The sequence below is a fragment of the Platalea leucorodia genome (genome assembly GCF_965183815.1).
Source record: "Platalea leucorodia genome assembly, chromosome: 25".
NCBI lineage: Eukaryota > Metazoa > Chordata > Aves > Pelecaniformes > Threskiornithidae > Platalea > Platalea leucorodia.
The window spans coordinates 773608-786643 of NC_138847.1; the positions used below are offsets into that span (position 1 = coordinate 773608).

At 61.8% G+C, this 13036-nt stretch overlaps 1 protein-coding gene across 1 annotated transcript; it reads right to left on the reverse strand.

Moving 5' to 3' along the window:
• Positions 1–3688: 3688 nt before the first annotated feature.
• LOC309600797 (scavenger receptor cysteine-rich domain-containing protein SCART1-like) lies at positions 3689–12594 on the reverse strand (the record flags this gene model as incomplete). The annotated part of the gene is made up of 6 exons (XM_082333384.1): positions 3689–3720; positions 5260–5382; positions 5727–6041; positions 6128–6448; positions 7035–7349; positions 12264–12594. 6 exons carry the CDS (start codon positions 12592–12594, stop codon positions 3689–3691), a joined length of 1437 nt encoding a protein of 478 aa, XP_082189510.1.
• Positions 12595–13036: the final 442 nt, after the last annotated feature.

Below are 13036 nucleotides of genomic sequence, written 5' to 3' on the forward strand. Positions count from 1 at the left end.
GAGGGGCGTGGACACCCACCAGTGGGAGCAGGGAAGGCAGTCTAGGCTCTAGGTCCTGCCCAAGTTTCAAACCTTCTCCCCGCCTGTCTCCTGTGTAAGAGGTTTTTCTGTCCATGGGCGCAGGGGCTGGCAAAAGCCCCAGCCAAGGGAGAGGGACTCAGGCTCAGCTCCCGGCAGCACCTGTTTTAGGGGAGGGACACAAAATCTCCTCTGCCATGGGAATGTGCCCACATGAGCATCCTCCTGCATGGGCCCTTCTCCAGGCCAGGGGCCAGACCACGGCTTTTGGCTGCAGCACACGTTTCGTGGAGATCCTTTCTCCATCCTCCGCCCTCCAACAGTGCTGAGGGAAAGATGCCCTCATCCCTCCTGCCCCCATCCCTCCCGTACCTGCAGACAAGTACTGCCCCGACACAAATCCAAACTGACACCCCTGGTGAGGCAGCAGGAGGGCAGGGGTGGGGGCTGGAGGGGAGCAGGAGAAGGGGGTCCCAGGGCTGCCGTGGGGCCTTACAGCCCCTGCTCAGGAAGAAGGCAGCTCTGTGCCTGTGACAAGAGTGCTCGGGGTCTGCGAGGGCCCAAGGCAGCAGAAACAGCCCATGGAGACTGGGGTCCTGGCAGAGCATGAGGAGAGGGAATTCCAGCCCCGTGTGTCCCAGAAAGTGGCTCTGCACCCTGTGCTGGGGCAGTGTGGAGCAGAGCTGCCTCTTAACCATTGTTAGAGCCATTTTGACTTGAAACTGCCTGTGGCCAGCAGGATGGAAATGGCTCTGTCAGCAGGATTATTCCCCAGGCACCAGGGGCTCTTGCAGCCCCACAGCCTGACCCCGAGCCTGCTGTCCCTGAGACGCGCCCCTTCCCTACCACTGTGGCTTTGTTCTCTGCTCCCCTGATCAGCCTCAGGGAGATGACCCGACACCTGGGCAGGCAAGCAGCAGCTCTGGGTTAAAGCCCCCAGAGACTTTTAATAGGAACCAATATGGATGCACAGTGTGAAAATGGGAATAAAAATACAGGAAACTCCCAGCCAGTTCTGCTGCCCGTGGTAAAGGGAGATGGTTCCCTGGTGCTCACAGCTCTCCCAGCTGCACAGGCCTCTCCTCCCTCCTGCCTGCACCCAGCTGCACAGCAGGGATGGGCTCTCCTGGCCTGGGGCTCAGGGACTGTTGGGCACCAAGCTCCACTGTCACAGCCTTTGTGTCCTCACGGGGATGTGCCAGAGACGCCTCTTCAGCATCATCATAGCCCATGCTCCCCAGGGACACGGACGAGGTGTCTCCTTCAGCTCCAGGGACCCCAGCACTTCTCCGGGAGTGCAGGCTGCTCCCTGCAAACAGCAAGGCAGGACATCGCAGTTTGCCGCATGGGGTCTGTACATCACTTTCCTCCCCACTCCTCCCCACATTCAGCTCCTTCTCCCACCCCAGTCCCTCCAAGGAAAACTCCTGGGTCAGGTTTCCCCTTCCCAGGAGCTTTGGGTGTCAGTACGGTAGCGACTTGGGTGGCACCACTTGGGATGGTCCCCCAGGAACCAGCAGCGCTATCTTTCCCTCTCACCTCTGCATGTATTCCTGGGCCCTGCTCCGTCCTCTGGTGCCCCGGGCATTTCCCAAGCTCCCTGTCCAGGGGCACGATCCTCCCCAGGGTCAGAAACCTCCCTGGCATCATCATAGCCATCCACTGGGTCACCTCCGGGCAGGACAAGAACATCTGAAAGGAGAGGGCAGCTGGTGACAGAGAGAAGACACATCCTGCAGAGCAGAGGACAGCAGGATGCACAGGGACACAGGGCTGACACACTGGTGGTGGCAGCACCACAGGAGACGCCCATGTCCTCCCCATCTGTGATGGTGACACTCAGTGACACCTCTGTCCATCACATGGCTGCAGGGAGATCAGCCCCTTCCTGCCTCCATTACCTGGTGCTGATCCCACACCATCCTCCTCCTCCTCGCTGTCCCCAGGGGAGGGCTGCAGCTGGGTCAGGGACTCCTCTGAATAGGAGCCTGGCGAGATGCACAGAGGGTGTTATGGAGCGAGCCCCACGGACCTGTCTCATGGTCAGCGCTGCTGGGGAAGGGGGACCCAGAGAGCTGGGGCTGCATGGGGAGGAGGGCTGGGAATCTACCCTGCTCCCCCGGGACAAACACCGTCTCAAAGGTGCTCCCAGAGCTGCCCCAGCACAGCCCCTTCCCTCATTCCTTGGGTGTCACATGGGGTGCAGGAGCAGGAAGAGAGGGGCTGTCCATCTGGGATGGGCAAAGCTGGTTGGGAGGAAGCTCCTCTCCTGGGCCCAGGACCCGGATGCTCCCCCCACAGACCACACGGCCCCAGCGCTGCAGGGACCACGGGCTGGGAGGCTTCAGGGGATCAGCCCTGTGTTGGGGCCAGGGAAAAGGGTCCTGCAGATGGGCCTGCAGGGAGGACCCACACCCACCTGAGCGACCAAACCTTGCCTGCTTCTCCCACACTGGGCTGTAACCAACCTCCTCATACACGGCCTCGGGGAAGAGCTCCTGAGCCCTCCTGGAGCCTGGGGACAGAGGAAAGGCTGGCACAGGGACAGGCAGAGGGGCGATGGGACCCCACTGTGCTCCCCCAAACCTGTTCCTTTGGCCAGCCCAGGACTGGTCCGACAGCACAGCCCCATTGCACTGTCCAGGCACGGCCGCCACATCCCCAGTGAGGGCAACATTGCTGTGGAGATTATCTAGGGCAGCGTCACCCTCGCATCATCCTTTCGGAGACAGCGCTCATGCCCCTCTGGCCCCTGCGTCATTCCCCCCTTGTCTGACCTTGGAGCAGCTCCCATGTTTCCTCTCCACCCGGAGCTGCCCCTTATCTGCCCCATGGGCCTATAGCAGGGCCCCTGCCCTGCTTGGGGATGGGCGAGGATGGGCAGAGGGACAGCTTGGGGGCCTGACACCATGGAGATGGACTCTACTGCCCCATGCTCCTCCTGCCATCTCCCTTGCCCCAGAGCCCCCTCCAGCACTACCCAGAGCACTGCCAGCCTTGGCCATCCCCACTCTGCCATTTCTCTCCTCGCCCCATCACTACCTCCCCCCGCCTCTGGGCTCTCTCCACCCCTTGCTGCTGGTGCCCCATGGCCAGGCACTCAATGGGGTGGTGCATGGGACAGCTGGTAGCACACAGTCTCATCCCCCCAGCTCTGCCTGTACCCCTCAGTGACACCCCACAGAACCCCACAGCCCTTCCAGGAGGCATGGTCCCTGGGACTGCTATGGAAGGACCCACCTCTGCGCCCAGCCCTAGTGCTTAGCACTTGCCTGGCCAGGAGGGCCAGGAGCAGGCAGAGAAGGGCCCCCAGGATGATGCAGATGATGACGGGCACTGAGACTCTCCCGCTGCTGGTCAAACGACCCCGGGTAGGATCTGCATGGGCAAGAACATGGAAGGGGCAACACCAGGCCTGGGAGAGGTGGGGGCAGCACCAGTCCTGACTCCCATCGCTCAAGGCAGCAGAGGCTGGAAGACCCCAGGGCTGAGTAATGGGGAAGCTTCCACCCTGCTGAGGAAATTACAGCCCTCCCCAACTCTCCCACCACCACCCCAGTGCCTCCTCCTGGGAGCTTCACACCCCAGCAAGGAGCCCCTTCCATCCAGCTGTGGGTCACAGCCTGGTGCTGGGGATACCCAGCCTCGGGCGGGAGGACAAGTTACCTGCTCAGGGTGGGGATGGTGCTGTCCTGGCTGGAGCTGCAGAGGAGGAAAAGGAGAGCTGGGCTGAGAGGACGGGTGTGCGGGTACTGGGGAGCCTCCTTCCCAACACGCCCTGGGTGTGTCTGGAGATGTCCCTGACACACCCCACCCAAATTGCCCCTCCAGTAGTGCTAGAAAGGGAGGCCGGGACAGGGCCCACAGCCTCTGCTCTGGGCAGCAGGCAGGATGGCACAGGCAGCCCAGGGGACAGCCCTGGGGCTGCAGGGCCCCACAGGCAGTGGCCTGAGGACACCCAGCTCCACTGAGGCTGCTCCCCACCTGGCAGGCTCCTGCAGTCTGCAGGAATGGTCTCGCTCTTGGGAGGTCAGGGGCCATGCCAGGACCAAGTGGGTGAACGGCCTTCTCTAGCTCCCTGCCAACACCTGAGCAAGAGGTCCCAGCCCTGCCACTCACCTGAGCAGCGCACAGCAGCGTCTTCCTTATGCCGGCAAGCACCGCCATCCCCGGGACAGGCCCAGCCGTGCTGCAGGGACAGCTCTGTCCCCCGGCACTCCACCTGCTCCAGCCAGATGGGGCCTTGCCCCATCCCAAATGCGGACTCATTCAGGGCAGACACCGCAGGGCCACAGCCCAGCTGCCTGCAGGCCACCTCGGCATCCTGCATGTCCCAGGAGTCGTTGCACACCGTCCCCCAGGAGCCGCGGTGCCAGACCTCCACTCTGCCCGAGCACCCGTCCTCGCCTCCCACGGCACGAATCTTCTCCCTGTCTGGAGAAGGCAAAGACCTCCCATGGCACCCAGACAGCAGGCAGAGCCCTGCCAGACAAGAAGGGTACACAGAGGAGCAGCTCAATACCTGTGCAGCTCGTGGAGTTGGGGCATGGGGCCAACGGGGCCGGGGACATTTCTGGGTGTCGCCCTGAAGAAAGAAACCCTGTAGTGAAGGGGGCTGGGATTGTGCAGAAGAGAGCGAGGCTGAGCTCCACTTGTGCCTCCCTGTACCATCTTGGTCATGGCAGCATCTGCATCCCAGTCAGTCAGGGGACACGCGCAGGTCTAGGGGGACCCTGGCTGCTCAGCCCCTAAAGGTCCCTGGTTCACAGAGCAGCAGTTGTGTGTCTGTGGAGGGGAGACTCTTCTGAACCCTGTCTGCTCTCTTCTGAGACCTCACCTGGAGATGCCTCTGCCTTCCCCAGGCGCTGCTGGCAACCTGGGTGGCAACTGCTGCTGGACGTGTGTGGCTGGGGTCACATTTGTGCCACTGGCAGGAGTAGGGTCTGACATGGAAAGAAAAGCCCCTCCAAGCTCTTTCTCTGCCTTTGGCTGTGCCCAGCGGGGAGCAGGAGCTGGGGTGACACTGGTGCCCGAGTGTCTCAGGGTTACCATTGCAGGTGATGTGGATCTCATCTCGCAGGTCTTCACATGACTGTGGGTCCCAGGGAGTGGAAGGACACTGCCAGAAGGAGCTGGTTTTCTCCCCACACTGCACGTTATCCAGCCACGCAGGGCCAGACAGCCTGCCATAGGGCAGGCGTGTTTCCAGGGATCCTCCATCCCCGCAGCCCAGTTCTTTGCATGCCAGCGACACCGTGTCGAGAGTCATCGAGTTGGAGCAAATGCTCCCCCACGTCCCATTGTAGAAAACCTGCAGGCGCCCGGAGCAGCCGTCGCTGTTCTCCAGCCTCAGGGCCACGAACTCTGGAAGGAAAGGCACCAAGGGGAACAGGCTGGTCTGGGGCTGTGGGAGAGGGGACGCCTCTGCACCCCCCGTGCCCTCAGCCAGGCAGGGGCATGGCCAGCACATCCCTCTTGCACCCAGGGGCAGAGAGAAGTCCCTGATGCACTGACACCCCTACACTTCCTGCTATCACTCGGGGACAACTGAGCTCACCAGTGTCCCCCAGCGGGACTGAGGGTGCCCGTGCATGGGTGACTGCAGCATGGGCTCAGGCAGGAGTTCAGAGGCAGCCAGGGACAGCCTTGGACATGCCCAGCTCTCCCCACGTCCCGGCCTCCCCAGGAACCAGCGTCCCACCACAGACCTGAGCAGATGACTCCTGCGTCCTCTTTGTGCCCGCAGTCATGCTGCCCCCAGGGCCTGGCAGGGCAGTCCCAGAGAGCAGCTTCATCCCCGGAGCAGTTCGTGCCATCCAGCCAGATCTGCCCAGAGCCTTCCCCAAACCGAGCGGAGCCAGCCGCCTCCACTGCCCCTCCACAGCCCAGCTGGTGGCAAACGACGGCAGCATCAGACAGGTCCCAGCCATCGTCGCAGACGGTCCCCCAGCTGCCCTGGTAGTAGATCTCCACTCTCCCCGCACAGCGCCCAGCCCCATTCACCAGCCGGACCTGCCGGCTCCCTGCAGTGGGGAGAAACCCCAGTTGCTGTCAGGGGCTGGCTGCCCACCCACCCCATCATCTGGGGGGCCTGTGCAGTGCCGCTCACCCCAGCAAATGACTCCCACATCCTCCGCAACCCCTGCCGCCAGTGCACTCTCGGGCAGGGAGGTGTTGCATTGGGTCAGGTTGGCCTCGTGCCCTGCGCACCGGACCCCTCGCAGCCCTACGGGGCCCGTCCCTCGCTCAGGCTTTGGGGGGTTGTAGGCTGTCTCCGCCTGTCCACACTGCAGCTGCCGGCACACCACGTTGGCCTCTCGCACGTCCCACTGGTCATCCAGGACTCTGCCCCACGTCCCATGCTGGAAGATCTCCACTCGCCCGTTGCACCGGCTTCCTCCACCCACCAGCCGCAGGGATGCAAAGCCGGCTGAGCCTGGGGAGAGCAGAGATGCTACAGCCACTGGAGGCACCGGGGAACATGGCACCCTTCAGGGAGGAGGGCAAGGGGGAATTCTCCAACCACACAGGACAGGATTGAGGCTTGTGTTGACAAGAAGCAAGGACAGAGCCCTGGCCTACTCTGCAGCTCATACCCAGGTCTGCTGCTGCTGGGGGCACCCAGGCAGCTCCTGCCTGGGTGGTGGGAGGAGGCTCTGCAGGGCTCTCTGTGGGGATGGGATGTGGTTGTCTGCAGCTCGAGGGATGGAGCAGAGCCCTGCAGCCCTGTCCTGGGCTCATCCCACAGCAGAAAAACACAGGAGCCCAGGCCTGCCAGTGGCACCAGGGCCTAAGCCGCTGCCCTGGGGGCAGATGACTGCCTCCGTTCAGTCCCCTCCTCTCCCACAGCAGAGCAGTCAGTGTGAGCAGGCAAAGCCCTCCAGAAGGCTCCTGGGGAAGCAAGGGTTTCTCCAGGGAGAAATTCAGCCTGGTACTGCCATGGGACCCATGCTTCGGGTGGCCGTGTTGCACACAAAGGGCAAATGGAGTTAATGCAGCATTTTCCCAGCACTCACCTGAGCAAATGACAGCGGCGTTGTTCCCATGGGAGCACGGTGAGGCCCCCAGGGTGATCACTGGGCACTGTCCCAGGTGGGCTTCAGTCCCGTCACAGTGGAATGAGTCTCTCCAGACAGGGCCAGTCTCTCTCCCAAAACGCTCTCCTCCAGGAATGGACTCAGCAAACCCGCAGTTGAGTTGATGACAGAGAACGTGGGCATCCGAGAGATCCCAGCGGGAGGCACAGAGGGTCCCCCAGGTCCCCAGCACCTGGACTTCCACCCTCCCTGCACACGCCGTGCTGCCGTTCACCAGCCTGAACCCTGTGTACTCTGGGGACAGAGAAGGAGGACTGAGGGTGGATTGGTGCTCTTGTACCCTCAGTAGCTGGTGCAGAGGCCAGAGGGACAGCATGCCTTTCTTCTCTTGCACTATTTTCATGCTGCAGACAACCCATCACCCCTCCTGTCCTCACACCCGGCCCAGCACAGTCTTTGCTCTGTTCCCCGACCCCTAGCACAGCTCAGGTGTTCAACACCCCACCCTGAGTCCTTACGTGTGCAGGTGACAATAGCGCTGTTTGCATGGGTGCAAGGCCGGTCCCTGGGGGACCCCCTGGGGCAGGAGGCGAGGAGGGATTCATTCCCCACACACTGCAGCTCTCCATCCCACATGGGACTCATCCCTTCTCCAAAGTGAGCTGCCCCAGCCACAGGCAGGGCCACGCCGCACTGCAACTCCCTGCAGACCACGTCAGCAGCTTTGGGACCAAAGTGGGAGTCACAGACAGTTTTCCACTGGTCCTCGTCATGGATCTCCACACGTCCTGAGCAGTGGCTCTTCCCTTCTACCAGCTGGACAAATTCTGGAAAAAATAAAACAACTGAGAGGTCTCTGGCAGTTCCCACCGCCTCCAAGCAGGCTGTGACCAAATGACCCATTGCACATCCCAGGGGAAGCTGTTGGGGGAGTGTTGGTGACACAAACACATCCAGGCCCCCTGCACCTCTTCTCTACACCATCACAGCACTAGAGGGTATGTGTCTGTTGCAGACCCGCAGCAGACCCTGCAGACCATGTTGATGCCTTTGGGAACAAAGTGTGAGACACAGTTTTCCAAGGGTCCCCGTCATGGGTCGCTATACGTCCTTAGAAGGGGCTATTCCCTCTGACCAGCCAGCAAGATCCCTCAGCAACCAAAGACCCCCGAGAGTTCCCACAGCCCTCTGGCACTCCCCTGACCACGTCCCACCTCATCTCCAAGGTGGCCAAAGGCAAAAAGCCTCATGACCACCCCAGCTGCTCTCACAGGGTGCTGATGGCAAAAAGAGAGCAGGGCCCGCCTGCCGCTCCTCAGAAATCAGCCCAGCCCTTGTGGGCTTGCTTCCCTCCCAAACCCACTGCCACAGGCACTGCTCAGACAAACTGCTGCTGCCCCACAGACCTTGGGCTGCCCGGCACTGGTCCCTGGGCACTGCAGCACCCAGAGCACTTGGGGTCCAGGGAAATGAGCCCAGGCGCTCTTGGCTGCTGCAGCTCGCTCTGCCCCACTGAGCCCAGGGCCAGGCATGAGGAACCTCTTGGTGCCACCAGAAACATGGCCTGTTGCCAGGGGGGTCTTGGGCTGTTGGGGCACTGCTGTTAGATGGGACATGTCACAGGGCACAAGTGTAGTGAGGCTGAACCTGCAGTCGGTGTCTGTGCCAGACCCCTGCTCTGGCACCTGCTGGGGAAAAAGGTCCTCAGTCCTGGCCAGAGTGCACTGCTGGATGCTCATGTCCCTGGCCAACAGCCGGGCAGAGGGCAGGATAGCGGACAGAAGAGCAGCCCTGGGCTTACACAAGCTCCCAGTGCAAGGGCAAGCACAGAGGAGAGCCAGTCAATGCTGGCAAATCCAGAAGTGCAAGGCAGGCAGGGGCTGGGACAGACATGAGGCTGGGCAGCAGGTCAGCACTCCTGGATGGGACCGTGTCCCCACGGGCAGGCTCTCATGGGGTGACCCTGGGAGAGGTACGAGGTGCCACATGCCACCCTGCTCCAAAGGCCAGGCCAAGCACTCCTCCTCTCCGAGCAACCCCTTTGCTTCAGCCAAGGGACTTGTGCCTGCCAGGGAGCACAACCCCAAAGCAGCTACCATCCCATGCCCTTCCCCAGTACCGTGGGTGGCCACATGAGTCACTCTTGGTGCCCCTGTCTTGGAGGGACCTGGCCCCTGGCACTGCCAGGCAGGTCCTGGGTGAATATGAGGAGAAAGATGGGAATCAACAGACAATGCAGGGCAGGGTGGGGGATTCATCTGGGCCAGCTCAGGGGCCAGGAAGAGTGTGGGCATCCTTGGGTAGGTTCCCACTGGGCTTTCCTGAGGGGAAATGACAGTCCCAGCTCGGCAGTGTGACTGGCCACATTGGGCAATGCTCTGCTGCCCACTTGTTGCTCCCTGAGGGCACAGCCAGATCTCTTTCCCTGTCCCAGCCCCAGAGGTGGGGAACAGGCTGTCCCCTTACCTGAACACATCACTCCAGCGTCCTCAGCATGACCACAGTCATTTTCACCCCATCCTCCGTGTGGGCAGTCAGAGAGGGCAGATTCGGTGCCATTACAGTCAACATCATCCATCCAAATGGGGCCAGATCCTCGCCCAAAGTGTGCATACTGAGGGGCTCCAACAGCAGACCCACAGTCCAGCTGTTTACAAACCACTGCCGCATCGTTCATGTCCCAGTCGTCACTACACACGGTCCCCCACTTGCCCTGTTGTTTCACCTCCACTCTCCCAGCACAGGGTTTGCCGCCATCCACCAGCCTCACCTCCACAGCACCTTCAAACACTGACATAGGATGAGTCAGGACAGCGCCGAGCCCCAGCACTGTGGCTTTGGGGGAACCCCTGCCCGGGTGCAGTCAGAGGTGCCAGGGTGGGAGCCCACTCCCCTCCAGGCTGTCCCCGGGGCACTGCAGGGGCCCCTTCTATCCCCATGGGCTGTGTAAGGCTGGGGATGCCCAGCTCCGGTCCTGCTGGGTCATTTGTGGCCCCACACACTTTGGCACTTCCTTCTACCACAATGGCCCCTTGCAACCTGCCCCCGGCCCACACCCACCCAGGGCACACACCCCTCCCCAGACAGCACCCTGAGAAGAGACCTGCCCCCACCAGGGCTCCCCCAAGCACACACTGCTGCTTCTCCCCAGGGCCCCGAGATCCCCTGCACCACAGCCTGCCCTGGGCATCTCCCAGCTCATCCTCTACCCGCAGTCCTTTCTGTGTCCCCTCTGGTGCAACATGATGATCCCAGTGAGCGCTCCCAAGCCATGCCCCTTCCTTGTCCTTGGGCATCAGCCCAGCCCTGCCCTTGTCTAGGATCCCCCAGGAAGGTCACCTCTCTGCCAGCCCATGGGAACAGACACCCCAGGTCCCTTGTCTCCACAGGCACAACCTGCCCCCCTCAGGCTGGAGCTCACCCCAGAGCTCAGCACCCCACCCTTACGTGTGCAGGTGGCAACAGCGCTGTTCATGTGGGTGCAGGGCTGGTCCCTGGGGGACCCCCTGGGGCGGGAGGCGAGGAGGGATTCATTCCCCACACACTGCAGCTCTCCATCCCACATGGGACTCATCCCTTCTCCAAAGTGAGCTGCCCCAGCCACAGGCAGGGCCACGCCGCACTGCAACTCCCTGCAGACCACGTCAGCAGCTTTGGGACCAAAGTGGGAGTCACAGACAGTTTTCCACTGGTCCTCGTCATGGATCTCCACACGTCCTGAGCAGCGGCTCTTCCCTTCCACCAGCCTGACAAATCCTGGCAAAAAACAAAATAACTGGGAGTTCCCAGAGCCCTCTGACAGATACATGGCCACATCCTACATCACCTCCAAGCAAGCCGTGACCAAATGGCCCATTGCACATCCCAGGGGAAGCTGTTGGGGGAGTGTTGGTGACACAAACACATCCAGGCCCCCCTGCACCTCTTCTCTACACCATCACAGCTCTAGAGGGTACGTGTCTGTCGCAGCACCAGGCACTGCTCAGACAACCTGCTGCTGCACAAGGCATCCTGTGCTGCCCGGCATGGTCCCCCCAGCACTGCAGCGGTGCGAGCAGTTTGGGTCTGGGAGAACTGGCCCACATGATAATGACTGCTGCAGCCTGCTCAGCCCCTCCAGAGCTTGGGATCAGGCAGGACCATCACCTTGATGCAGCCAGAAATGCACCCCTCTCGCAGGGGAGTTCTGGGACATTGGGAGGTTCCTGTGAGGGGCAGATGTCACAGAGCACAGCAATGGTGTGGCTGTTACCATGGCTGGTGCCTGTCCAGACCCCTCCGATGCCTGCTTGGAGGGGGTGTCCTCAGCCAGGCACACAGTGCTCTGCCCAGAGGTGCAGAGGTCCCAGGCCAACGGCCAGGCAGAGGGACAGGAGACCCGCATGCCCCCCTGGGCTCATGCTGGCTCAGAGGGTAACAGCAGGCACAGATGAGAGTCAGTAAATGATGCCAAAGCCTCTGTTTCACGGGGCAGTGTGGGGAACCATGGGCAGGCAGGAGAGGCTGGGCAGCAGGTCAGCGCTGCCTGCATGGGGCCGTGCCCCTGTGGGGCTGTCACAGCCCCAGGCACCTCCCAGTACGAGCCTGTGCATGCCGTGATGCAGAAGGGAGCAGCCAGAGTCAAGCAGCTGCCAGGCTCCTAAGCCTCGCAGTGCTGGACCACACAGCCGAGCCCCGGGGACAGGCAGCGAAGGGCTGTGTGCCACCCTGCTCCTCTCCCAGGGCCCAGCACTCATGCTCTCCAAAAAGCCCTTTTGATTCAGTTGAGGTACTCATGCCTGTCAAGGGGAATGACCTGGGGGACCAGCCATCTCATGCCGTTCCTCCAAGGTGTGGAGTGCCAAGCAAGTCCCCCCTGGTTTCTCCAGCTCAGGGACCCTCAGCATTGTTGGCTGGGAACTGGCAGAATGGGTGGAGACCAGTGGAGATCAGTGGAAAACCCGGGGCAGGGATGGAGGATTCATCTGCAGCCCAAGACACTGACTGAAGAGGGGCTGAGACACTGTGGCCGGGTAAGTTCGTCCTGCGGTAGGCTCCCTCTGGGCTTTTCCCAGGGCCTGGGAACACCAGCAATGACAGTCCCAGTTCAGCAGTGCGACTGATCACATTGGGCAGTGATCCGGTGCCCACTTGTTGCTCCCTGAGGGCACACCCAAGGTCCCTTTCCCAGTCACATTCCCAAAGCGGAGGAACAGGCTGTTCTGTTACCTGAACACATCACTCCAGCGTCCTCAGCATGAACACAGTTATTTTCACCCCATCCGCCGTGTGGGCAGTCAGAGAGGGCAGATTCGGTGCCATTACAGCCAACATCATCCATCCAAATGGGGCCAGATCCTGGCCCAAAGTGTCCATACTGAGGAGCTCCAACAGCAGACCCACAGTCCAGCTGCTTGCAAACCACTGCTGCGTCACTCATGCTCCAGTAGTCACCACACACGGTCCCCCACTGGCCCTCGTGTCTCACCTCCACTCTCCCAGCACAGTGTTTGCCGCCATCCACCAGCCTCACCTCCACAGCACCTTCAAACACAAACATGGAACCAGTCAGGCACAGCACCAAGCCCCAGCACTGTGGGTCTGGGGGAAGCCCCTGCCCAGGCCATGTCAGAGGTGCCAGGGTGGGAGCCCTCTCCCCTCCAGGCTGCCCCCAGGGCAGTGTGGGGGTCCCTTCTATCCTCATGGGCTGCATAAGGCTGGTTGTGTGCAGTTCTGGCCCTGCTGGGTCATTCGCCATCCCACCACACAAGGCACCTTTTCCCACCCCAACGGCTGCCTGCCCCCTCCCCACACACACCTGCACACTGTGCCCAGCACAGGGCACCCTCTCTTCCCCAGCCCAGCTACCCCTGGACAGCCCCGTGTACCCAGGCCTGCAGCTTCCCATGCAAACCGCCAGCCCCAGCACCATCCATAACCACCCCCACCCCCAGGGCTTTCCAGGTTCCCACCGAGACAATTCCGATGATGCCCCCACCCAC